Here is a 26,148-nt window from a genome sequence, read left to right as displayed (position 1 = left end):
ACCACTTCACACCCATGAGAGTGGCCAAAGTCCAAAACACTGGCGGCACCCAGTGCTGGCGAGGATGCGGAGCGATGGGAGCTCCCGGTCACTGCCGGTGGGAACGCAACACGGTGCACACTCCGAAAGGCCGTTCGGCAGTTTCCGACAAAACCAAACGTACGTTTTATCCAACAATCGTGCTCCTTGGTATTTACCCAAATGAACTGAAAATTTCGTCTACACAAAACCTGCGCGTGAATGTTTATAGCAGCTTTGTTCATAATCGCCCAAACTTGGAAGCAACCAAGGTGTCCTTCAGGAGGTGAATGGATAAAGAAACCGTGGTCCATTCAGACAATGGAATATGATTCAGCACTGAAAAGAGATGAGGTGTCGAGCCAAGAAAAGACATGGAGGAAGCTTAAATATATATTACCGAGTGGAAGAAGCTAATCCGAGAAGGCTTTCTGCTGCCTGATTCTAACTGAAAGACGATGCGTAAAAGGCAGGACTAACTACAGAGACGTTAAAATCAGCGGTTGCCGAAGGTTGGGGGGAGGGGCAGAGGAATGTGCAGGGCACATTCGTCGTCGTATTCTGTCATGGTGGATACACGCCATCACACACTGGTGAAAACTCAGAGTACGCAGCAGCAAGAGCGGACCCTAGTGCGAGCTGTGGGCTTTGGGTGATGGTGGCGAGGTCGGTGTAGCTTCATCGATGGCCAGAGACGGACCACGCCGGTGGGGATGCTGATGGCAGGGGCGGCTCTGCACGAGAGGGGACGGGGGTGCGTGGGAACCCTGTGCTTCCTGCGCGGTGTTGCTGTGAGCCTAAAACTGCTCCCACAATAAAGTTTACGAGTGAGAAACCTAAGAAAACTGTTTCAGAGCAGTCCAGTGTCTTATCCAAGATCACACAGGTCCTCTGGGGATGGATGGAACCGGGACCAGAAAGATGGTCTTCTCAGACTGAATCCAGGTTTCCTACAAAACAAGGAAAGAAGAAGGCCACTTTATGACCCATCGCCTGTGGGGTCGGGGAGGCTCAGGATACATTTTACTTATTTTTTTTTTGGAATAATATTTTTTTTATTTTTCCATATACTTGACAGACACTAGTATATTAGTTTCAGGTGTGCATGTGGCCCCTTTTAGAAAGTATTCCACAGTGATGGTGGAGAAGTGCTTCTTATTCTTAAGGCTTTGGTTTTCTGAAAACTCACTCACGTGGACCAGCTCCTACCTGATTGGGAAGGATAAGTGTGTGTGTATTTGCATGCGCATGTATGTGCATGTGCGTGTGTGCGTGTGTGTGTGTGGAAGGGGTTGTTGCTCTTGCTAGTAATTGCGTTAGTTACAAAGAGCTGGGAATACTGCATCTGCATCGCATAACGTTTGGAGGCGTCTTCTTTCTTTCAGAAAAGGCGAGAAAGAGACTATCTGACAATACAAATAGGAACCACGTGACGGCAGGCCCCGGGTTTCATTGATGCCCGCTGTAACGGAATTAGAAGGTAAGAGGGGCGCAAGCGTTCAGGGGCGTCCTTGCTGATTCCCTGACGTCCCCTGCGGACACGGCCAGCTGGCTGGGTGAGCCGCAGCCTGTGGGGTCTCCGCTGGCCTGACCCGCACAGTGGGGTGGGTCACGACTCAGAGGTCCGAACACGAGCACCCCGTCGCTGAAAGCGGGCATCATCTTGAGCTCCACCACGTCCAGAATCGCCCCGAGTTCCGTGCCCGGGGCCGTAGCCGCAGAGCGCATTGCCGCCTGGTCCTGCCGCCTGGTCCGCGGGCCAGACCGAACCTCACTCTGACAGTTCCGTGCTGAGTTCCGCTTCCCCTTTCACGCCAACGTAAAGGAGTCTGTTCTCAGGTTCAAAGCCACACGAAAAATGGCGAGTTCACAGAGAAACTGTGTTCTGGAGGCTTTGCATCCTGCGAGCAAACACGAATGCCTCTGATTCGAAATCGCTGTTTAAAAAAGAATTTCTAGGTAGAATTTTAAATCGTTTTTGTTTGTACTTAGGCGTACTATGGAAACACTATTTAACTGTTTGCTTTAGACCAATCTTAATCTTTTACGCAGAGTTTACTTAACGATGAATCAAATGGCAGCTCGTCGGACATGCGGTCCATCAGGTGTGGGAATTTAGCTTTGGGATCTTTCTAATGAAAGGTAAATATGATTTGAGCGTGGTATGCGGATGATGGCTTAAAAAACAGCTTTTCAGAAGAGCACTTGGCCACCGAAGTACATGCTATCCTAGGAAGGAAGGGTAGGAACGCCCTACACCTGGCATGCCGAACAGCACCTGTTTGCCTGGGCGCTGCCTCCTGCCTCCGCCGCCTCGGTCTTTCCCAAGGCTGTCTGCAGGTGGAGCAGTGCTCAGCAACTTTAGCCCCTGGGGCCTCGGCCAGTTCTCCGTGGAGACTCCACGGAGAGGTCCAGGCTGAGAGGCTGCAGGTTGCCATGGGTAACCAAGCACACATGGGTGGTAGGTGTCTCTCCCAGAGCACAATCTGCAGATGGCGGGGGAGGAGAGACCGCTTTGCCAACGCAGGCAGGTATTCAGGTCTTCACTTCGGGATCCTGTGCTGGTGTGAGCGTTCCCTGTCCCTGTGTGGCCCTCGCTTTAGATGAAGACAGCAGTTCAGGGCCATCTGTGGCGAGCTGGCTAGCCTAATCGCACGCTGCAATGGACAGGAAGATTCCTCTGGAGAATCCGGCTGCCCTTTTGGCACAAGACCTCGCCTGCCCTCTGCCGAGTTACGGGCCGATGTCATAATGCCCAGCCATCACTTGTGGGCTCTCCAGGTGTCTAGGGGGCAGGAATAAACGATTTTACGTTTTCGATCTCAGGTAGTCAGGCTATGAACTTATTACACGCCCGATTAAAACTATGGCGGACACCTAGGTGGTAAGGGAGAGGACCCGCTCTAGGACTAGGTTCTTGCCTGCTGCTCGAGGCGACGGACACTCAGAAGGATGAGCCGGCAACGATAACTTTTGGCGGTGCGCCGAGGGAGGAAATTTAGGAGGAGGAGCGGGGCGGAGTGCCGGCGACGCGGAAGCCCTTGGCAGCTGGGGACGGCGTGAGGCGCGTCTCCCAGTGCCGCGATCCGGAGATCCTTGCGAATCGAGAGAAGACTGTCGGCATCGCTGCCCTCATTCAGGGGCTCCCCCAGAGCGAAGGGAGGGGGCGCGAGCATTTCTCGACCAGGGCGGCATTCGTATTGGTCTCAGGGTGGGTTTGAGCAGATCCAGCCCCGTGACTCATAAAGAGGGAATGGGGTCTGACCGTCTAGGGAGGCGGCCTGGACTGCGGGACGAGCCGGCCCAGTTCAGGCGCACAGCATCACGATACCGAAAGTGAAAATTCATGGAGGGCGAAGAATGAGAAATGCAGAGGGAACAAAGCACTGAAATAATGGCCAGGGGAACGGGGAACTGCTTTGGACTGCCTGCCTTACACCTACTGCGTGTGTGCGTTAGTCGTTCCGATTGTCGCTGACGTAGGAGAGGGGCTCCCCTGTGCACAGGGGACTCACGGGTCTGCTTCAGTTCTTCCAGGGGGCCTTGTCGTCCCTGACCCAGGCAGGTGCTCTGTGGGCTCGAGATAAGCTCTGGGTCCATATGTGGTTCCTCTGGGACCTTAAGTGCTGGCCCAAGACAACCTTGAAAGACACAGGGTTCCCGGAAGACACTTCTGGGGGGTCATTGTCTAGATGGGGAGGAGCCAGTCCTGGACGGAGAGGCTCACCCAGAAGGGTTGGCATGGCCGCGGCTTCCAGACCACCGAAGGCTGAGCCGAGGGTCGGCATTGCTCATCAGTGCCGAGTGTTGACGCGGTGCCGGTACCGGCTGCGGCTGGATCCGAGGACACTGCTCCCTCTTCTCTAAGACGCTGGCCGAGGACCCAGAGGTTCTCATCACGGCCGACGGGGTCCCAGCTCTCGCCGCTCCAGGCCTGCCTGTCGTGGGTCGCAGTCGACCCAGCCCCGATCTTTTCCACCGGACTTTCAGCCTGGACTGAGGTTTCGGCTGTCAGTTAGGTCTGACCTCAGGCTCCTGGGATAGCTTGCTCCTTTGGATGGATGTTTTCTGATTTCTACCAGGGTTTTAGAAATGACGATAAGTTACATGTTTGTTTCACTAGTGCCTGTGGGTAGCAGGTATTTACATTGCCTGAGAAAAGCAGCCCTTCATCTGCTTATAAAGCTTGGCTGGTTGGTATCACAGTGTTCCCGATCGGCGTTAACACACAGTGAGCACAGAGCCTTCTTCTTGAAATGGTCCCCAGCGCTGTGTCAGAAGGGGTGTCTCGTCCTCTGAAACTGAGATCTGCTGGCCTGCGTGGTCACAATTCTCTGCTGACCACGGACACATTAGGATTCACACCCGTGGGGAGAGGAGTGTAAAAGTAAGTTTGTAAATACCATTTTTTAGCAGTGGCAAGCCTGCGTCACTTAGTCACATGGACCACCTCCAGGAACTATTCTGGTGCGTCTTAAATATTTTGCTTCTTTCCCCAGGACTCCCCTACTTGAATAAGGTGGATGTGTGAAGCTTCCTTTTTCCAAGGCAATGAGGCCAAGGAAATCTCTGACTCCTCTTATATTTATTTAAGTTTTGTGGTGTTGAACTTTGGGATTTTCTCCCCCTTCCCACTCAGTCATCATGCCGCCCCATGCTGTCGTGAGGTGGCAAGCTCTTTTGTGATCTCTATTGCAGGTATCATTACCCGCTCAGTTTCAGACACAGGACCAAATCCATCTCAGTTTCCATCAGTTATGTGTTGGCAACACCACCTCACCATGATCTGTCACGAAATGTTTTCTTTTGTACGTAATTTCTAGGAAAGCCCTCATAAGAAAACGACGTTATTTTTCAATTGAACTAAGGAGATAAAAAACCTAGCTTGGCTGGCCGACGTCCGGCTTGGCAGTGCTTTCTTAGAACACGAGTGAGTTCAGCTCGGCGGCACCCAAGAACGCTGTTCAGTATCGACCTATCTCAGAACCCCGCTGCCTGGATTTCCCCCGCCCGTTATCTCCATAACTGCCGATCTCTATCCTCTGATTCGGAACGCAGCAAACGGCCCAAGAACCCTTCACGACGCTCTCTCGTTTCTCCTCGAGCTCTTTTCAGAGAACCCGCTGGTTTTCCAGGTGTCAACTCCTTGCACTGGTGCACTGGTGCGACAGAGACGGCTCGGGGCTCCGGGGCCCCGGAGCTCCCAGGCAGTGGCGGGAGGAGGCGTGTGCAGGAGCGGGGGCCGGGTGGACCTGCAGCGACCCCTGCAAGCCCAGTTCGCCCCACTGGACAGAGTGTTGCAGCCCCACTATGTGCACATTTAAGTGCCAGTGGGGCCAGCGAAGCCCTGCTCAGTCTCTGCACTGGGAGTTTCCTTTTTTTTTTTTTTTTACTGTTCATTAATGGCTACTTTCATCACAGAACTTTTGAGTCGGCCGCTGAATTCTGGCTGGCTATTAATTTTATTCACCACTCCAGAGGGATAGTTATAAAAAGGAGGGAGTCTTTCTTTGAGACCTGACTATATGGCTGGGCTCTCGAAGTCCCTCTTCCCAAAATCTGGGTTATTTTCCCTTGAACAGACCAATGAGTGGCTGCAATAGATTTATGCTGGAAACGAACGTCATTATTCTAAGTTGTCCAGGAATCTCTTAAGACTACAGTATAATACTTAATAATTTATAGTACTTAATGGTACTAATAGCATTTAATAGCGCAGTGCAGGCTCAGCAAACTTTTCCTGTCAAGGGCCAGAGAGTAAATATCCGAGTCTCCCGGCCACGCGGTCTCGCTTTAATTTCTCAGCTCTGCCGGTGTGATGTGAAAGCGGCCATCAGCGATGCATAGTGAATAGGTGTTCCTGTGCTCCGATACTTTATTTATGGACCCCGAAATTGGAATCTCATATAATTTCCACTTCACAAAATATTCTTCTTTTTTGTTTCTTCCCCCCGCACCCCCCGCCCCGCCAACCGTTTAAAAATGTAAAATCATTCCTAGCTAGCAGAGGTCCACAAAACAGACGGGTAGGCCAGATTCTGTGAGCGGATTTGGTTTGCCAACACTTTTTTGTAGTAAAAATTGCCCATGGCTTAAGCCCGGGCACCTGGATTTGAGAGCAGTGTCCATAGCTTGCTGGCCTTAGAATCGTGGGGAAATAGCCCGCATTTGCCCAAACCCTATACTTTTCCGTCTATAAAATGTAAATTGTAATACTCGAGCTCTCATTGGTGGATTGGATTTAGATGAAATGATTTGTGCAAGTTCTCCGAGTGCCCCCAACAGCACACAGTAGGGCAGCATCATTGCTGTCATTGCACGTACTTTGTCCAGGTCTCTTAGTAACCTGATGGAGTTTGGACCTCGAGATGACACTCTGCCTTAGAAACTCCCTAAGACTCTAAGGGCACAAGTGTTAGGAGCAGGTGTGTTTCATTCCGTTTTAAATTAAAAGATAACATTTTCTTAAACACCACTTGACCATAAAGCCTAGAAACATGATAATATTGAATTAACTATAATATATTGTAATGCAGCTTCAATGAATTACCTATCATGTATATGTTGCCTATGTTTTTTGACTTTATGGCCATCCATTGAGAGCAAATGGTAGAAGATGATCACTGGTTACATTTCATTTTCAGCTTCCTTTTTGACTCTTCTGAATCACATAGAGCATCACATCACCCAAGGTGAGGAGAGAAAGATCGAAAACTACTCACACTGTTGACGAACTGTCCGGGAAGCGACTATGAATATTTTAGTTTTTAAAAATCTCGAATCGCTCAGCTAATCAAATGATTTCACCGTCTTTCTTTTGGTGAGTTCAAGTAGTTTTCAGACAACATTTTTATAGCCTCCTGCTCTGTCCATCAGCTGCCACCTTTATAAACAGTTTCTGAACATCCCCAAGACACCTGCTTAAATCCAAATAAAAAGGCAAAGGAGAAGAAGCAAGAAACTCGAAAGGTAGGAAAATGTGGGGATGGAAAGCAAACAGTGTTGCTTTGGAGACTTCAAAATTTCGGCTTTTAAATTAAGTCACAAATAATTTTTTAATTAGACTATAATGAAAAATAGACATTTTAGAGCCCTAGTTTGGTTCAGCCTGGAAGAGAAACTTGTGCTTAAGAAATCGACTGACATTTTTAGAGACAGCGGCCGGGTTTCTGTTAGGGAGCATAAGATACTGAACTCCATCGACAGGTCTGGAACGGAAGGAGGGACGAGGGAAAGAGAAAAAAAGGGACCGACGGAGGGCGGGAGCGGGGCAGAGAGGCTTTCTCCTGACGGACACGGGCGGCTGTTACTTGGGCCAACCAGGCTGCAATGCTCTGTTTCTAAGGACTGGAAGAACGATGACCTGCCGACGTGCTAATTGCCCAGGAGACAGCCGAAAACGTGAACGGTCATGTTGGTTACGGAGAATGGGCTGTGAGCGGGCCGGTTCTCTTCCAGCTGGAAAGCATGGTGGTGTAGGTAGGGGTGAGAGTCTGAGGGCCTCGGCAGCCCGTGGGGTCGCACCGCCCGCTGAATCCGCTCTTCTCTCCAGGGCGGGGTCAGCTGCAGCAGCTGTCACCCGTTAGTCCGAAGCGCTTATCCGCCGACGGGCCCCGTACGCATCTTTGAGACTCAGGCGCGCGAGCCAAACAGACCAAAACGTCAAGTTGAGAGTGAGTCTCATTCGTCACGGGTCCGCTGCAGTGAAAGAGGCATATTTATTATCATAGCACTCGCTCTGCTAATAAGGGGACTGAGTGATTGGGGTCCGGATATGGAGTATGGGGGCTGGAAATCAGGGTGGGGGGAGCGTCCGTGTTGAACTGTCTTCATGAAAAACACCATTCCATGCTTGCAGCTTAGAGAATTCAGTCTTAATTAGCTTCTTCCAGTTCCCAATTTTAACGGCGGACACAAAATACACTGTTAAACTGTGTTATCGATAACCGTAGAAAAATAGACGTGTCTGATAGGGACATTCTAGTAAAAGCTTCTTCGGAGCATCCTCGCGTAAAGAGTCAGAGGCTCGCATTACAAAAACGAGATTTGGTTCATGTTCTGTCTCCGGCTACATCGACACCAAAAACAGTGAGGAACAGGGAAAGGCCTCGCGGCCGGCGCCCTGTCACAGGTACAGAACTGATGAGCGTGTGTGTGTGTGTGTGTGTGTGTGTGCGCACGTGTGAGACCAGAGGGTTGTCAAGGCTCTTTGTTCTGTTGTGCTCGAAGGCCCGAGCTGCTTTTCCAACCAGGCAACAGGGTGCATGTTGCCCTTTAAGCCTCAGTCTGGGGTTTAAAAAAGGCCCAAGGCGTCTGCGTCTTCGAGAGCTGAGTTAGCAGCCTCTTCGCAGCCCCTGCTCCGCCTTGCCCGTGCTGCCACGCCATGCCCTGCAATGTGGTCGCTAGCTCTGTTCGTGAGGCCACAGCATGTCCCCGGAGCCTGGCGGGAAGTGCCCGGGGCTCCCCCTTTCCTCAGGTGCGACCTCCTCCTGAGAAAGTGTGGTGTGAATAAGTGATTCAGCAGATATTCGGTGCAAAAAGTTGGCAGACAGGAAAGGGCTGCAGCCAACAGCTTTGTTTTCCATCAAGTCAGTGCCAAGAAGCCATCGTCCCGATGCGAAGTCTCGGAGGCAGGAGAAGAGAGACCCCATGTTAGAGTGGGGGGGCCACTTTCCTTCTCTCTGGAACATGCTTTTTGGCAGACAAAGTCGTCCAAGTGCAGCGCAGGCCCGTGCGATCCAGTCGGCCCAGTCCGGGAACGCTGGGGCAACTGGGAGGGGCGGCTGGTGTGAGCTCCTCCCCCTCCTGGTGCAAAGCCTCAAAGTCAGCACAGCTGTAGGAGCCGCCAATGAACTGGAATCCAGCCCACGGATGTTTATGATGGGCGACTGCGTGAGGGGACAAACAGTTTACAATTGCACAACTAAGGTGAAAAGTCCGTTACAGTGCAAAATCTCCACCTGCCCTTGAGGGTCTAAGATTCTCTTCCTCTTCCTTTTTTTCATTTGAATTTTTTTCTGAGATTTAGATTTTCAGAATCCTTTCCTCCTTTCTTCCCTCTCCCTGCCTTCTTTCCTTCCTTCTCTCTCTCTCTTCCTATCTTTATCTTTGCAGATTACAACAAAATAAAGCTGCAGAGTTTTTTGTTTGTTTTCTTTTGATCGAGAGACAGACACTTTGGATTTGATTTCTAACTTGTGGCACACTCTCGGGGGATCTCTTAGCTGTCACCAAGATGGTTCATCTAATCTTTGAACCTCGAACTCTGGCCATTTTGTAATAATAAAAGAATAAGGATAAGAGTAAATGATGATGCAAGAATTGCCGATGGATAAGCCCCAGGGACAGGAAGAGCAGCGGAGGAAGTCGGAGTGCGCGAGGGCAGCGGTCACGGCGTGCGCGCCCACTGCGCGTCACGACTTTCGTGGCCGTAGAGCCAAACCGTCTTCTGCGAACTTCCCACGTCTCACTTTTTAATGGTCTGCAGTTTCTCCCGATTACAGAGTGGAACGGCTGGAGAATCGACGGTGGTTTTGGTGGTCTCCCAAACTATGGTACCACGGAGGGTGAGGATTCGTGTGGAAGGCGTGACCACGTCACCGGCGACGTGCTGGAGGACGTCTTCCTCCCGGGATTCCCCCCCGGGCTAGCCGGGGAGGCTCTCGTTCTCTCAACAGAGAGACCTCGGTTTTGTAAACATTTCACAGGACGTCAGCATATTGGTGGTGGGCTTTACCATCTCCTGGACCTCCCAACTTCCCCGGGACCTATGGCTTATTAGATTCGGTAGAAGGATCAGCGAGGAATCGGTGAGGTCCCCGAACGGGGCACAGAGCAAAGGCCGTGCACGGAAGGGCCAGCGGTCGACAGGGCCGAAGGAATTCGGAAAACGAAGCCATCAGAACAGAAATGCCTACTGGACTTGCAAATCTTTTTTCTTTTTCTTTTTTTTTTAAATCTTATTTCTAAAGTTATAGATCTAAACCTAGATTAATTATACATGTATGTACATTATTTAGAAGCTGTGTTCTACAGTGCTTTGTACATGCCGGGTTCTATTACTGACTGCAAAAATAAATAAATAAATAAATAACTACATAAGGCAGTGTACGCCTCGTGCCCCGTCTTTACCTCACCTGGTCCTACGGCTGCGCTGCCCGCGCGGGGCGAGCACCTGGCTCTGGACTCGAAATGTGTTGGGATCTACAAAATGGACGGCCGGACTCCACGTCTCGCATCCCAGGTCAAACCTCTGGCCCCCTCGGAGTGATCTGCTCTTGTCCGACCCACGCGGGGAGTAGCTCAGAGCCCTAGGAGCTGGGTGTGTGGGGAGGAGACCGGGATCGGGCCACCGGCGAGGGCGTATTGCCCCCTTAACCACAACCGCGTCCGCCTCACCAATCTGAGTAACTGAGGGAGGGCGGGTAGATATTTTACACCTTGAAGATTCGTTTTCGGGTAATGCCAAAATTAAATAGAAAGGAAGAACGAAGTAAGAAAGAGAGAGGGAGACGAATGCGAGCGGGAGAGGCCGCGTGGGGCGGGGAGGGACGGCCCGGCCGGGGGACTAGACTTTCGACTCGTTCTCTAGGTTTGCCACATCACCATTCCTTTCCGTCTGCTCCTCCGGGTTCTTCTCGTCCTCCGCGGTCTCCAGTTCTGCGTGTTGGTTGAGTTTGCTAGACACCGACCAGCTCAGGGGCAGCTCCGCCCTGCCCGCCAGCTCGGCCAGCTCTTTGGCGCTCAGAGCCGGAGTGCTGGTCTCGTAGGTCTCGTGGAAGCTGTTGTAGTCGACCTCGTAGAACCCGTCCTCCAGGGTGAGCACGGGGGTGAAGCGGTACCCCCACAGGATCTCACTGGTGATGTAGGAGCTTCGGGCCTGGCACGTCATGCCTGCGGAGAGAAAAACGGGGCTTAGGTGAGTGTGGGGCTCACGTGGCCGCGGGGCTGGGCGGGGCGCCCGGGCTGTGACCTGGGTGGGGCAGGGCGCCCGGGCTGGGACCTGGGTGCTTCACGTCATAGGCACTGGGCCTGTGCTGGGGAGTCCAGGCCCCGGGTGGAGTGCGGGGGGTGAGGGCGACATGAGCATTCTGGCCATGCACAAACACACGGGGAAGTGTGTGTGTGTGCGCACACACGCAGGTGCACACTCAGGTGGCTCGTGTCATCCACGTTTGGCTGTGGGGGAGCCCTGAGGTCACACGTCTGACCTCCCGCCGGTTTGCCCAAGTCCCGCTGGGGCCTGCGTGATGCGGCCACAGGCGGAACGGAGAGTTTGGCTTCTGGAACTGCACCCGAAATGCCCTCAGGCTGGAGGCCGCGGGTCACTGTCACCCGCCCAGGGCCGTGCCATGCGGCCGAAAGGGATGCCGACCTGAGCTGTCGCCTTCCCCAGCCCACCCGGGATAGTTGTTCAGACTGTGCCGGTAAGGTAAGACTTCAAAGCCACCGCCCCCCTCCTTAAATGTAAGACCCTTTTGTAATTTACACGAACACCCCACACGGGCCCTTGACAGCCTGGGAAACACAGGTAGCTTTCTTTTAAATGCGAAATGACAGAATGAGAAAAACTCCACCCACCTCCTTGGAAAAGAGAGCTAGGTAACAGAGTCGGCATAAAACACCAGAATGAGAATGAGAATGCCGTTGGTGCATTTGTTTCCTGAGGTTAACGGTTCTGTTGGGACCCCTCGGAGGACGTGAGGGCTTCTCTCTCTCTTCCCTCGGGTCACTTCTCCTTCAGCCGGGTGGGTCCAGTGCCCCCAGTGCCCTCAGGGACCCATGAAAAATGTTAACTTCTTTTAAAATCAGAAGAAAACAATAAACTTTTGGGTAGAACAAAATGCTCATGCATTCATCCTTATACTAATTCAGTTATAAAATATAATTTAAAAGTTTTCTTAATGGAACAGGCAGCCCACGAAGGTACCAGCACCTAGGACTCGGGAACGTCCTCCCGCGCCCCTGTGTTCATCAGGAAAGCGGCCAGGCGGGCGGGACGTCCCTCACTGGGGACAGCCAACTCAACGTATCAGGCGACTGCTGTGTTGAGTTTGGGGGACAGAATTATTTTCCTCTCTGGACAACTGAGCTTCACTCTTTCAGCATCTTCTCCTAACTGCGTTGCCCACAGGTGCACCTTTAAAATGCCTCCTCGTGGAACAGGGGGTCTCGAGCTCACGCCACGGCTCCCAGGACCACAGACGTCCTGGACCTCGGTCAGCCTGACAAAATGATGACGACCAGCCTCCTCCCCGTCGCCCGCCAGTTCCCCGGGTTGGTGATGTCTAGAGTCGCATCACACGGGATTCATTACTTTAGGTCTTGAAATTCTTTCTAAAGAACTGGAAATATTGAAGTCAGGTCATCTAGGAAAGGGAGTTCCTAAATCACTGCTCCTCTTTTCCCTCCCCTCGATGTACCTGTCATAGGAGCAGGGGTGGGGTGGGGTGCTGACCATGACCTGGAAACGTTTAGGTTCGGGGAGGAGGACGTGATGCCTCTTCCCCTCTGGCCTCCATCTCTGGTTTCCACTCACTTTTCGATATGATTCCACAGACTCGAAATTCATCATAATTACATACTCCTCGATGGAAAGTTATTAAGGAATGTAGAACGAGAAATTGATGGCGACGGAGAGAGGAATTTTTCTTTTGGAAGTCGCGCAAGCCCTCCGCAACAATGCCGCGATGACGTCGCTGTGAAGAACACTCTGGTGTGGGAGGGACGGCCGTTCCGGAGAAAGACGGCATTTATCCACCGTGTCTCAGGGATGGCCGTCCTGGGGCGCAGGACTTGCATCGCGAAAACCGGAGCAGGATGCAGAAGGTGGGTCACCTGAGTTTCTGCAGAAGGCGAGAGGGGGCGAGGCCCACCGCAGAGGGCAGGAGCAGACTCCTGCAGGAGGGTGGAGGGTGGGGGGCGGGCAGAGGGGGGAGGGTGCGTGAGCTTGTTTGGGGGGGGGGGTGGAGGGGCGCCCATCCAGTGTGTTCCATTTCCTTTATGAAGGCAGAGAGAATAAGGTCATTTGCTGAGGGAGGACGAGGGAGATAGTTCGAAATGCATCCCGTGGAGCCGGGGCCAGCAAGGCGTCTGGAGAAACGGAGCGGAGCTGCTGGGCCGTGTCTCCGGGATCGCCTGGGCAGCTGGCGAAGGGCAGGGTGGGGACCGCTGGGGGCAGTGCCCGCTCGCCCCAGTCTGTCCAGCTGGCTAGTGGCAGATCTTGGGGGCTCATCTGGACTCTCAGAATTCCCAGGCTGATCTTCTTCTTTCCACTCTGCTCCCCCGTCCCCCGCCCCCAAACATTAAAAACCTGTTTAGAAATGTTGGCTCCCACTTTTCAAAAACACAGACTCCCGTTTGTGTTCCCCAAATGAGTAATTCATTTGCAGTGTCTCCATTATCAGGACAGCGAGTTGGGAATGCCCTGGACTCGTTTGCAAACTAGAGATGCGTTCTTTACCAAGTTCCCCGGCCGCAAACGCTCCACCGCTTTGTGAGGGCTGACCTCGGTGAGAATGCAGGGCGCGCGGTTCCCAGAGCCCCTGCGGGAGCTCAGGGCAGAGATCCAGGCAGCGCCTGGGTTTTGTTTCATTCCAGCTCTCCTGGAAGTTGTAGCACCATCCGGGTCGCACTGTTCAACAAGCAGAGTCTGTCACTGTGAGGTCGCATTCCTGACGGCGAACTTGGCACCAGCGGAGTCCTGGACGTGAACCAAAAAGGTTGACCAAGACGGGCAGAGAAGCCTCAGAGAGTGAGCCCAGCTCTCGGGATGCCCTTACCGGCAACGAAACCGTTGTTCTAAGTGGGGCGGGGGACAGCGGCCACCCCCTCACACATGGGGCAGGTCCTTTGCGACCCCCAGCGCTGGTGATGCTCTATGCACTTTTGAGGATGAACGGGTAGGTCTGAGATGTGGCTGAGAAGATGGGACTGGAAAAGGGGAAACGAAGTCACCCAGAGGGGCAGGACAGCCCGAGCTAGTCAACCCGGTGCCCGGACACACGCGCTCGGCACATGGGGACTGTCACGGGTCTGGTGGAAGGGAGGGGAGGCCCGAGGGACAGGAAGAGGGAGGGGGAACGGAGGCCCAGTGTGCTGCGGAAACCGAGGTGAGGGGGGCTGGGGCAGGCCACGACCTCCGGCCTCCAGCAGCTGCTGTGGCCCCTGGGCATGTCATTTATCCCGGGGGGGGGGGCGGTTGGCACGGCGTGACCTGCAGAGCCTCGCCATCAGGTAGCCTCCCCCAAGCACGCCCGCCTGGGCGCACACCCGCAGCCTCTTCTTTCACGACGGGTCCCCTTGCCCTTGACATTTCACCAGCATCGATGCCCCAGAAGGCAAGAGCCGCTGAGGCTGCGGACAAAGGGGCCGTGAGGAGGGTCAGCGCCACGAGATCCTTGTGACCGGGGAGCCACGCGCCCCCGGCGGCCTTCCGGGCACCCGCTGTCTTCATCCCCTGCCTGGAGCGGGAAGCGCCAGAACATTCCGGACTGGGAGCCGGCATCGGGACCGCCCGCCGGTGCCCTCTCCGCTCGTGCGCGGCCTCGGGGACGCACAGGGCCGTGAGCAGACGGCATGCCGGGCTCAGGCCCCTTCGCCTCGCTTCATCCCGCTAACCTGGGCGCGCCCTGTCTTTCCCTGCTGTCCTCAGGCTGGTCCTTTCGCATGATTTTAAGGACGGAATGGTGAAAATGTCCACATCTAGCAGATCATTATTATCTTTTTTTTTTTTTTTTTTTTGCCAAGAAGCGACATACCTAAGAAGTAAGTTATTATTTTAGAGTTTTGTCGACATTTTAGCAGGCTCATAGGGTAACGTTTTTATTATCTTTTGCTAAAATGTTATTAAATACCCTATTTAACTTCTCCCCATTCAATATCTCCTTGGCAAAGGTCTATTGAAATTGATAATATTTCTATTTTTCAAAAAAAAAAAGGAAATAACATGCTAAAAGAGATGCTTTCAACTAGAATAACTGATTTAATTAATAGCTATTTGAAATGTCTTGACAAAGCCCCCTTTTGTATAATTCCTTGAAATTGAGCATGTGATTAGCTATATTGACTAGAGGCAAATTTTTTGGTTAGTTGGTTCTTGACGATTTGTTTTCAACAAAACTGCAGTAGGACCTAAATCATTTATTGGCTTATAGATTGTTTAAAATAATATTTGATAATTAATCAACGTGTGATTTTTAAAACTACTCCAAAGAAGATCAAGGAACTGAGTGACATGCTCTATCAATACTTATTCTCTTTTGTATATTTATAAGAACAATTTTCATTATTTACGGCTAAACTGATAAGATTTAGAATAGAAATAGTGCTGAACCCTGTCTCAGGCTACCAGTATTTAATATTAACCTATGGCTACCTGTAAAAACTAAAACTCTACTTGTGACCTTAAGAGATGTATTTCTCATAAAAATTTGCTGTTTTTACTTAATAATTACCAAAATTTGATCATTCGTGTTCTATTTATGTCATAATTATAACTATTTAGAAAAAAAACGATTTAGTCCTTACAGCCTTATGGTCATAGGAATATGTTTAAAATGTAAGTTTACATATACATTCCTGTTGCAAAGAAATCTGGTAGTGTGATCAAAAAAAGGTTTTGACACATAACAATGTAATGCATTAGGATAAAATTCTGTGAGGGAGATGAAATCAAAATATAAGTTCAAGAAAAAAAGGGACACTAAAAATTCAGAATTTCAAGGTAAAGCTTGTTTTGTGTTTTTTAAATGGGTGATGATGAGTACTGAATTTCAAGGTATTTATATTCCATGGGATATATTTAAATGAATTATGTGATCATTAAAGACTTAATGTAAATGTTTACAATGTCAAAAAGCCATTTGCAGTTAAACTCATGATAATTTTAGATGTCAAATTAAAAAGATGAGAAGCCTAATAGTTTGACAAACATTTCAAGGAGTATGTGAGCAAAAAAGCTGGAAGACCACTGTCCTGAAGCTCTCGACAAACTAGGCAAAAGACGAGGAGGGTCATACCAAGTTCTGGAAATACCCAGCTACAGCCTGTTTGTAAGAGGCATTCCTAAAGCAGGAGGACATGGAAGTTCTGAAGAAGCATAATAGGAAGAGATCTATCGGGTCCTGGTCACCCAAAGGACACCTGTGTAGCTGTATCGATCTGGGACAAAGTGGATTAAGGTGAGAGGTATTGCAGGCGATGAAAGGGTCACCACGTCAGGAGAAAAGGTTCGCCCTGTCGGAAGGCATAAACGTGCTGGTGGTTTCGTGCATGCGGGCACCCGCCTGTGCGTGCGAGCACCCACCCGCGGTCAGGAGGGGTGTCACGATGGCCGCGCCCTGCTCCTCCTTCAGGGAACGGCTCCTGAGCTCATCCGTCCTCCCTCCCGGGGCCACGGCCCTCACTTCCCAGGCACAGGATCCGTCTTCCAGCCTCAGAAGTGAGGGTGCTCATCAGCACGCGTCCTGGTCCGGTGGCGGGGATCCCCTGTTCCTGCGGGGGTGGGGGGCTGGGTTCCCCTCGCTGACCACCCACCCGTCAGGGGCTGGGTGCTGTGCTGGGCTTTGAGGGGTGGATAGGAGTTCACCAGGCGGATCGGTGGCGGCTAGAAGGGGCAGAGACCCCGCTGCGCCTTGGGGACACCGTGAGGCGGCCTGGAAGAGCGGGGTTGACCGGCCCGCATCCTCTGGGCGGCGTCAGCCCCGTGGTCTCGCTTCAGCGATTACGGCTTATCCGCCCACGCGAAGGCCACCACCTCCCCTCTAGCCAGTGGCCCTGGGGACAGTGAGAACAGGCTGTTCTGGAGTGTGGGGTCAGGGGAGGCACTGCGAGTCGCTGCCTCTCCCCCACCTTCAACCCAGCCTGCCCGACACCGCCTGTCACCTGAGTTATTGCAGCGGACCCTCTGCCGCCTGTGACCCACACGTGGGGTGGCCAGCTCCCCCAGGCTTGCCGTGACACTCCCAGACTGAGCACCGAATGCCAGGAGAAACCCCTCGTTCCCACACAAACCTGGACATTGGTCATCCCCGCCCACGCGACAGCCAGATGACCTTAAAATGCACGTCGTGTGGTGGCCCACCTTGTCCCACCTCCCGCCCCCGTCGAGGCCCCCTCCTCTCAGAGCAAAAGCCGCAGTCCTCGCAGTGGCTCAGGTGGGCCTGCACGCGCTCCTGTCCCCGCCCCGGGGACCCCTGCTCCAGGGACCCCTTCTCCGGGTCTCCCTCGGGCTGAGCCCTGGTGCCGTGAACTGTCCCGTCTGCGCTGTTGTCCTGCCTGGCGATGGCACGTGCTCCACGCGTGAACCAAGGGTCAGCGCAAACCCCGGCCCTTTCCCTCGGTTGTCTGGACTTTCAGAGACGATGGCGACACCCCGGAGAGATCAACGCCACACAGAACAAACCTCGGAAGGGACTGCATCAAGGTCGGGGCGTTTCTCAGCGAGCGACCGCCCCGGCTTCTTCGGAAACCGTGAGGCCGGGCCGGCTGTGCGGCCGCTGCACCACGCGGTGGCGCTCGCGCGCGCGTCTGTCGGGGACCGCGACCCGCCGCGCGCGCTGCCGGCGCTGGGGACCGGGCAGCGGCTGTCACGGCCGCGCGCCACCGCGCACGCGCGCAGCGAAGGCGCCACCGCCGGGCCACCCCGAGCGGCCTCGCGGGCCCCGGCATCCTGGGGCGGCGCTGCGCCCGCGCTTCCCTGGGACCCCAGCTCTGGGACGGGCGGCTGCGGTGGCCACGTTAGCGCCAGGGGTGCACCGTAGCCCGTGGGAGATGGGGGTGGGGGGCCTGCCTGGCCGGCCTCTGGGTGCCGCCCCCGTCGCCGGGGCCCTTCACGCCCCCCGCCAGCAGTTTCAAACCCGCACGCAGACGCCCCGGATGCGGGAAGAAGAATTTCGCCGTCCGCCTCCCTGACTAGTCTGTGGCTGCACCGTCCCGTTTCCCAGCTTTCTGTGGCTCAGTCATGCGTAGCGCGGGTGCCTGGTCACCCGTCCGTGGGAGGCGGTGTGCCCGCTGCCGCGCATCGGTCAGGGTTTCCCTGTGGAGCGAGGCCCTCCCCCCTCGTGGGGTCCGGGGCCAGCGGCAGCAGCAGACCCGGGAGCTGGCTGGAGCCACGCAGACCCCTGAAATCGGGGCCTGCGTTGCACACCACGCCCAGGCGATGCGTGGGCGCCTGAAAACTTGGCAAGCTGTGGCAGACGTCGCATGGGAGGGCCTCTGCCACCTCGGGGCGGTGAGCAGGGCGGTGAGCAGGGCCGTGGGGTCCACGGCCTGGGGAACTGACCGCTGGGCCTGGCGGGGAGGGAGCAATGGGGCCTTCCTCCAGGAGAGGGGCCTGCGACCTCAGGGAGCACCTGGCCAGGTAGGCGGGGTCGGTGGGGGCTCAGTCCCTGAAGCCAGGCCCTGCCCATCACTCACCTTCGCGCCCCAAAACCAGCCCGGACGGAGCCCCCGGGGCATCACTGTGGATGGAAGCGCGACCGCGGACAGATGAACCCCTGTGGGTGGGCCGCAGAGCGGGGTGCTGGGGGCTGTGGATGGGTGTTCCTGGGGCTGGGCCAGGGCTGGCCTGGCCTGGGGGCGTCAAGTGAATGAGGAAAACAAGGAGAGCCTCCCCAGAACAGAGGGGCTCAGCCAAGCAGCTTTGCCCATGTGGGGACATCGGCCATGTCTGGGGACACCCGATCGTCACGACAGGGGCAGGGGTGCTACGGGCATCTAGAGAGCAGAGGCCAGGGGTGCTGGAAAACACATGCAATGCGCAGGGGTCCCCCCACACAGGAGCCCTGGCCTCCGCGGTCCTGGGTGGAAGACCAGGGAGGAGCAGAGGGCTCCACCCGAATCGTTGGGGATGTCTGGTCTCCCCGCGGCTCCGCACCCCTCATGGCCCTGCCATCCTCCGTGCTGGGGCCTGAGACATTAGCCGTCGTGACCACAGCTCTGGTCAGCTGACTCTAGGGACAGTGCTCCCAGCCAGGCCGATGCCGTGCATGGGCGTCTGACTGTCCAGTGTCAGGAATCCCTGCTTGGTTTGACTCCCTGTCCTCAGGTGCCAGGGTGCCACCAGTGCCCACTGCCTCGCTGGCCAGGGTGCCCCCAGTGTCCACTGGGCAGTTGCCTGGGACCGCAGGCCCCACCCCTCCCGCTGAGATGCGGCAGCCCAGGGAGGGGCGGGGAGGGCCGGTACACATGGCTCCAGTGACAATGGCTTTCCCATGGCAACCGCTCTGTGCTCGGAGGCCAGCTCCTGCCCACCCTGGCCCTGCAGCCTCCCGTGACCCACCCAGAGGGCGAGTCGGCCAGGAGAGTGTGTCTGCAGTGCTCCACGGGGACAATGATACGGAGCAGCCTCAAACAGCCCAGCTTCGCTCGAGAGGACCGAATCCTCGGGTTTGCAAAATACCGCTGCCCTGGCCTCCCTCCTCACGTCCCTTCCTTTTCCCCTCCTCCCCTTTTGTTGTTGTTGGCACTAAAAATCTATGCTTTGTCTTTCACATGGTTTTATCTCGACCAGGCTGTTCTCCATGACATTTTTTCCTTAGTCAGTTTCTCCAGAATTTATTTTCATTTGCCTATTGTAAGCTCCATGAGATCGGAAACTGTCTCTCCATCCGCCCATCCATCCATCCACTTATCTGTCTACCCACCCACTCGCCCACCTAGCCATCAATCTATTTACCTATTCACCCATCCCTTAATTCATCTAGCCATCCAACAATCCATCCATTTATTTATCTGTTCAAACATCTACTCATCAGCAAGGATTTGGGGTGCCTGCTTTCAGCCCAGCCCGTAGGCCTTACTCTCACAGAGATATTCTTCTAGCGGAGGCTAGAAATTCACAATGCAGAGCATTAAATGCAATTTGAATGGTATGTACAAAGTCCTATGCGATGGGACCACAGGGAAGCTGCTGGTTAACTTGGGGTGTAGACAGGAAGATCGCAAAGAGAAGGGGGCTTATCACCGCCGCCCCTGTTGAAGACCAGGGGGGCGGTGAATGGTGTGGTCAGCGCTGTGTTTTGGATAAATGCCTCTGAGAGCGGGAAGAGAAGGCTGAGCACTCTGTCCTCTCCACGGCGAAGTGGGGTGCTCCCCTCCATGTTTTATGACTCTCTAGGAGGTTTAGAAACCCTTGTTTTGAGATCATGGGCTTGTCGCACAGTTCCCGGTGACACTCGGAACGTCTCCTCACTGGCGACGGTGCCCAGCCGTGGCCCTGCTAACTGAGCCAGCGACGTGAGCAGCCACGATGGGGAATTTGTAGGGGCACCGGTGGGCAGGGCAGATGGCATGCTCGGTGGCACCGTCTGCGCCAGCTTCCCAAACAGTCGGCGGCTGTCAGGGGCACGGCCACGTCCGTCCTTGTGTTGGGCTGTTTCCCGTTCGCTTCCACGGCCCTCCCCCTCCCGGTATGCTTCACTGACAGCCCCGCCCCCTGCCGCCCCAAACGCCAGATTTCTGAGACCGCCAACATTCAAGGTGCTCACTGCCTGAGCCGCAGAACAGCTGGCCGGCCCGCTCGGGGACGCACGTGGCTGCCACCGGAACCGCACTGCGATGGTTAATTGTATGTGTTGACCTCGGGGTGCCATGTGGGTGCCCAGATGTTCAGTTAAACATTATCCTGGGCGTGCCTGTGAGGGTGCTTCTGGATGAGGTTACTGTCTGGCCTGGCGGGCTGAGTACACACAGCAGGTCGCCCTGCCCGTGCGGCCGGAAGAGAACGGAAAGGCGTAAGAGAGAATTTGCTCGCCTGCCTCACTGTCCTTGACGTGGGGTTTTCTGCCTTGGGATTGAACTGACTGGACCTTAACACCAGCTCTCCTGGGTCTCTACGTGCCAACGGCAGACCTGGGGCTTCTTGGCCCCATAACTGTATGAGCCGATCCTTAGACTAAATCTCCAACTCCCTCTCCATCCGCCGCCTCTGTGGGTCTCTGCCTCTCTCTCTGCCTCTCTCATCTCTCTGCTTAATTCTCTTTCTCTTAGGAGCACATGTGGCTTAGAACCCTGCGGCCACCGTCTTCACGACCCTTCGTGAAGCGTCTTCTGTGGGACCTCACTGCTCACCGGAGGGTCCATTCTCCTGGGAAGCCACGCTCACTGCCACCAGCGGATCCGTGTGTCTGCGGAGGGTACTCTCAAGGGCACGGGGCCGACAATCATGCTGGGTGCGGAGGAAGCTACGACCCTTGGAGCTGACCACGCGATCGCTAACTAATCCAGAGCCACCTGTGACTTAGATATCGAGGAGTGAATAGCTCAGGTCCCCACGGGCCCCGTCAGAAAAAACAATGCCACGGGCCAAATTTCCTCTTGTCTCTAGAGGTTGAGGGTTCTTAATCCTTACTTTTCCAGGCTTTCTTCATTTGTTGCCAGAAACTTGAAAGTCTCATATTAGAGGAGGGAACCCCCAAAGGTGTCGGCGGTCTAATGAAGGATGATCTAGATGTCGCCGGATGGCTGCTCGAGAGCTCGCCAAGCTTCTCTGCTTGGGCCCATCTCCTCCTCTTCCGTGGGTCATTCTTGTGTTGGTTTCGGTCTGACCGGAGAATGACAGGCGCCCACTGCCGGCTTCAGCACAGGATCCCGCGTGTCCGGAGCCACGCAGAGCCCCGCGACTTGCTGAGGCGCTCCCGACGGGTGTGCGCACGCTCCGGTCGGCTCCGCCGTGGTCCGCGCCCGGCGGCCCCGCGGCCCCACGTCCTCAGCGGCGTGCGCACGGAGCTGGCGTGGTCCCCGCCTTGTTCTCCCACCTCGCTGTTCGTGAAACTTTCTCTCTGTGAATGTGGACGCGGCCAGTGACTCACGCTAGTGACGTCAGTCGGTGAGAACGAGGGGAGAAGAGAAAGAGGACGTGACCGAGACGGAGTGTTCTGGAAGGTCAAGGCTCTGGGCGGCCACCACGGCCTGCTGAGGACACCGGCCATGGAGCTCCCGCAGCATCGGAGGCCAAGGCGTGCGCCGGGCTCGGCTGGCCGCTGGGGGGACGGCCAGCCGCTGCTCGCTCTTCACCGGGTCCAAGCCCCGGGCACTGGCCTTGGTGGCCACGGCTCTGCCCACCGCTCGCTCATCTCACGAGTGTTGTTTGCTTTGATGGTCTCTGAGCGGCGGGTTGGAGAGACCGCGTATTTGTCTCCTGTGGCCGCCACAAACGGGGTGGCTCCTAGCAACATAAAGCGATTCCGTCGCCCATCTGGGAGTCGGAGTCTGAACGAAGGTGTCGCAGGGCCCCGCTCCCCACCACAGCCCCAGGGGAGGAGCCCTTCTGCCTCTTCCAGCTCCCGGTGGCTCCAGATGCTCCTTGGCTCCCCTTCGCGCCTTCTCCTCCTCCATCTCTCATAAGGACACTTGTCACAGGGGCCATCTGGGTCATCCAGGATGATCTCATCTCGAAACTCTTAATGACCTCTACGAAGATCCTTTTCTCAATAAGGTCACACTCAGAGGTACTGGATGTGAAGGTATCTTTTGGGGGCCACCAGTTAACCCCCTACAGGTGGCTTAGTGTCCAAGCAGTGAACAGAATGGTCCACTGAAGAGTGCGCCATGTCCAGTCCGTGCAGCCTGCGGGGAAGGCGGTGTGAGCCTGTCGTCTCCGCGAGCTCTGGAGTGATGGGGGCCAAGGGCCGGGCTGCTTCTGGGAGCTGCGGGAAGGGTGCTCAGGCCACCCCTCCACCTCCCCAGCACCGTGGCTTCCCCGCCCTTGCTTCCCAAGTCTCCCCTGTCCACCGAGGGAAGCTATTCCTGGAAAAGCACGTCCTCCGAGTCACGTCGCCCTCCTGATTTACATCATAATTTCTTCAGCTGTGCAGACCCAGGCGGCGGCGATCGGCTACAAAATATCCCCCCAAAATTCCTACGTTTTGCACAAAGGGAGCCTGAAAGAAACATCGTCTCTGCAGAGGACGATGGGGCGGGGAGATGATGGGGGTGGGGGGTGGGGAGCCGACCAGGGTGCGGGGGTGGCGGGGGTGGCGGGGACCGCAGACGCGGGGAGATGATGGGGGTGGGGGGGTGGGGAGCCGACCAGGGTGCGGGGGTGGCGGGGGTGGGGGGGACCGCAGACGCGGGGAGCCGACCGGGGTGGTGGGGGGACCGCAGACGCGGGGAGCCGACCGGGGTGGTGGGGGGACCGCAAACGTGGGGTCCCCACAACGGAACCAGCTGTGGGCGCCCATGATGCCGTGGTCCAGGAGCACCCCCTCTCAGAGGGATGCTCGAGATCCTCGCTTTCTAAAACACAGCGTTTGAAGAGAGCGGCCGTGAGTAGACCCTCCTCCGGGTTCCCCGAAACGACCGCCTTTCCCTCGCTGCCGCCCGCCTTCTCTCCGCGGGTCCATTGCACGTTAGCAGGTGCAGGCGGCGCTTCCGGGGAGGAGCCTCGGCGCACCGTCTCCGTAAGGGCGGGAAGATCCAGTTGCCGGACTCGGGTGTTTTCCAGAAAAGGACGATAAAGCGCCAAGCCTTGGGACCGCCGGAGGCGAGGCGGGCCGCGCTCTGGCGCTGGGCCGAGAGGGGCCGGGGCGGGGAGGCTGGTGGCCCGGCCCTGGGGACAGGCCTGCAGCGCGACCCCCCGCGGCGGCTGGAGGCTGGAGGCTGGAGGCCCGCGCGCCCCTCGCCCATGGCCTGGGCCGCAGGGTGACCGCGACCGCAGGGCCACAGGAAGACGAGCAGCCGCGCGCCCTCCCCCGCAGCAAACAAACGGCCCTTCGGTCGTGGGTGGCCCGGGGCCGCCCGCACCAGGCTCCGCAGACGGGGCGCCTTCAACGGTGGAAAAGCACCGTCCCAGTCTGGAGGCCGGAGGTTGGAGATCAAGGTGGTGGCGGTCGGCTTCTCTCCTGGCTTCTGGCTGGAGGTTCTCTGGCGACTTCGAGTTCCCTGGCTGGTGCGGCGAGCCCCCGACCTCTGCCCCGAGCCTGCTTCCGTGTCCAGATGTCCCCTTTGTACAAAGGCAGCAGTCACGTAGGACTAAGGGCCCACCCCGCTCCAGCTCGACCTCGTCGTAACTAGTGACATCTGCAGGGACCCTATTCTCAAATCAGGCCACGTTCTTAGGTACCAGGGGTCAGGGCTTCACCATATGAACTTTGGGGGCCACAATTCAACAATCACAACTGTGAGAAGTCTTGTTGGCAAAGGCGGCTTGGGGGAGCTTAGGCTGATAACGGTTACGGCGGCCTGAAGATCAGGAGCATTTACTGACTCTTGTGGATAGTATTAGAATAATCGGCTCGTGGCTCAGAGCTCGTCGCTCAGTGCTCGTCACTCAGAGCACAGAGCTGGCTGGCACCCTGGCTGAGTCCAGCTGCACCAAAGGTCTCAGTCAGAGAGTTGAGCTGTTGAAAGGACTATAAGACAGGACGATTCTGCAGGCAAGAGATGAAAAAAACTAAATCGACAAAGCCACGAGACTAAGGACAGACTGTGAAAGATATCTGTAAAGCACACGATGGATGGAGGACTAATTTCCTTTATGTAAGACATAGTTTTCCAATGAGGAAAAGCTAAAAACCCATTAGGAAAGTGGGCAAAGGGCAGAAAAAGAAACAGGGATAAAAGTTTTAAAAGATGCGCAACTCCACTCTGACAGATGGAAGTGATGCCTGCTTTTCACTTAACCCCGCCGGCAAAGCTCAGCGAGTTATTTATCCCCGGTGCGGGTGGCCGTATGTGCGCACAGGCACAGTCCCCTCTGGGCGCGGGGGCACTGTGAACCGACATGACCCCAGGTAGGACGCTTTTGCTGTGTCTTTAAAAGCAAAATATGCACATACTCCTTTATCGCATTAGTCGCACGTCTAAGAATCTGCCCTAAGGAAACCAAAGAGGTTCCTCGCAGTGCTGTTCGTATTGGAAGAACGGCAGGAAGCCATCCGAATGCTCGTCGGCAGGGCGCTGGTCGTGTAAGCGAGCGTGCGGCCGTGCCATAGAATGTTATTTTGCCGTTTAATGTGCTGCTAAAGATTTGCAGTGTCCGTTGCGTCTAGCGAAAGCATTGACCGTGGGCGAATGTGTGCTCCCATGTGCGTGACAAAGACAAATGAGTCTTAACGCGTGTGGACGTGAGCTTGAAGAATCTCGGGCACTTCTGGGAGGCGCGCGAGTGAGCGGTGGTTACGTCCTGGGGGGAGACTGGAGAGCAGAGGGTGGAGGGGGTGTGTTTTCATGACACGCTCTTTTATACCATCTGAATTTCTTCACGTTAGCGAGCGTTGCTTTCAATGTGAAAACATCGAAATCGAAATTAAAGACATAAGGAGCGAGACATTGGTTCTTCTCTGGCCATCGAGAGGTTATGCTTGGGGCTGCTCCGAGGTGCTTTCCCTTAATACACAGTCGAGGTCAGTGGCAGGCAAAATGTAGTGGGTTTCGGCGGAAGCAAATACAGGGAGGTTCGTCACCCAAGTCGAACGGGCTGCGTAGGAGGGAGGTCGGGTGGCCGCCATCAGGGAAGGAAAGAACCACTACGATTTCAGGGATCTGCCCTGGATCTGGTGCTTCTCATCCGTGACCTGCCCGCGGGCCCACTCCCGTTAGATGCTAACCGGGACACACGCGTGGACGCGGACCTATGCCTGTGACACGGACCTCAAGCTCCTGCGCACCGCGGAGCCAGGACCCTGACTCGATGGGCTGGGGAGGGGAGAAGCGCGGAGATGAGTGACGGGGCGGGCGGGGTGGCCTGGGCGCAGCCAGTGCGCACGCCATTCCTGGAGGCTGCAAGCTCCGGCTCCTAAGAAACACTGCGCCAAATACAGGTCCCTTCTGAGGAAAGTCAGGGCGCTGTGACTCACGTGTGTGTCACAGCTGGCCACCGCAGGAGGTCTGACCTCCAGTCCGTTCAGTCCTCTGCCTGCATGGACCCCTGGCCTGTGGGAGCCGGAAATCATGGCGGCCAGTAGAGCTGGTGCCTGCACCCAAGGGTCCCCGGAGGGCAGGGTGCCGGGAGCTTCCCAGGGCACAGGGAGGCCCCTTGGGGCTGAGGGCGCCAGTCACGCACACCAGTTAAAACGATGGCCCGGGGCCCTCAGTGTGCTTCAGTGCTGGCTTTGATTAAGGCAGCTTGACAGGAGTGTCCTATCTTGGGACACCCTGGGCTGGGAGAACTGGCTGCCGGAAGCCAGG

The 26,148-nt window shown here is 55.5% G+C and overlaps 1 protein-coding gene across 2 annotated transcripts in view; it reads right to left on the bottom strand.

Annotated features, from left to right (window-relative positions):
* Positions 1–864: 864 nt before the first annotated feature.
* KCNJ6 (potassium inwardly rectifying channel subfamily J member 6) overlaps positions 865–26,148 on the bottom strand; it is a 187,946-nt gene continuing 162,662 nt past the window's right edge. Inside the window, exons 4-5 of one of the 2 annotated variants that reach the window (XM_016123341.2) lie at positions 10,624–10,911; positions 865–968 (exon numbers count right to left, since the gene is read on the bottom strand). In XM_016123341.2, the coding sequence (XP_015978827.1) occupies positions 949–968; positions 10,624–10,911 (308 nt within the window). In that variant the 3' untranslated portion in view covers positions 865–948. Of the gene's footprint in view, positions 969–10,420; positions 10,912–26,148 lie in introns of those variants that run through there. The other variant, XM_016123340.2, reaches the window with a different exon arrangement.

This window comes from Rousettus aegyptiacus, unplaced genomic scaffold (genome assembly GCF_014176215.1).
Source record: "Rousettus aegyptiacus isolate mRouAeg1 unplaced genomic scaffold, mRouAeg1.p scaffold_m13_p_4, whole genome shotgun sequence".
NCBI lineage: Eukaryota > Metazoa > Chordata > Mammalia > Chiroptera > Pteropodidae > Rousettus > Rousettus aegyptiacus.
Note: the sequence above shows the minus strand (reverse complement) of the source record. Positions and strands in the feature narration are given on the sequence as shown.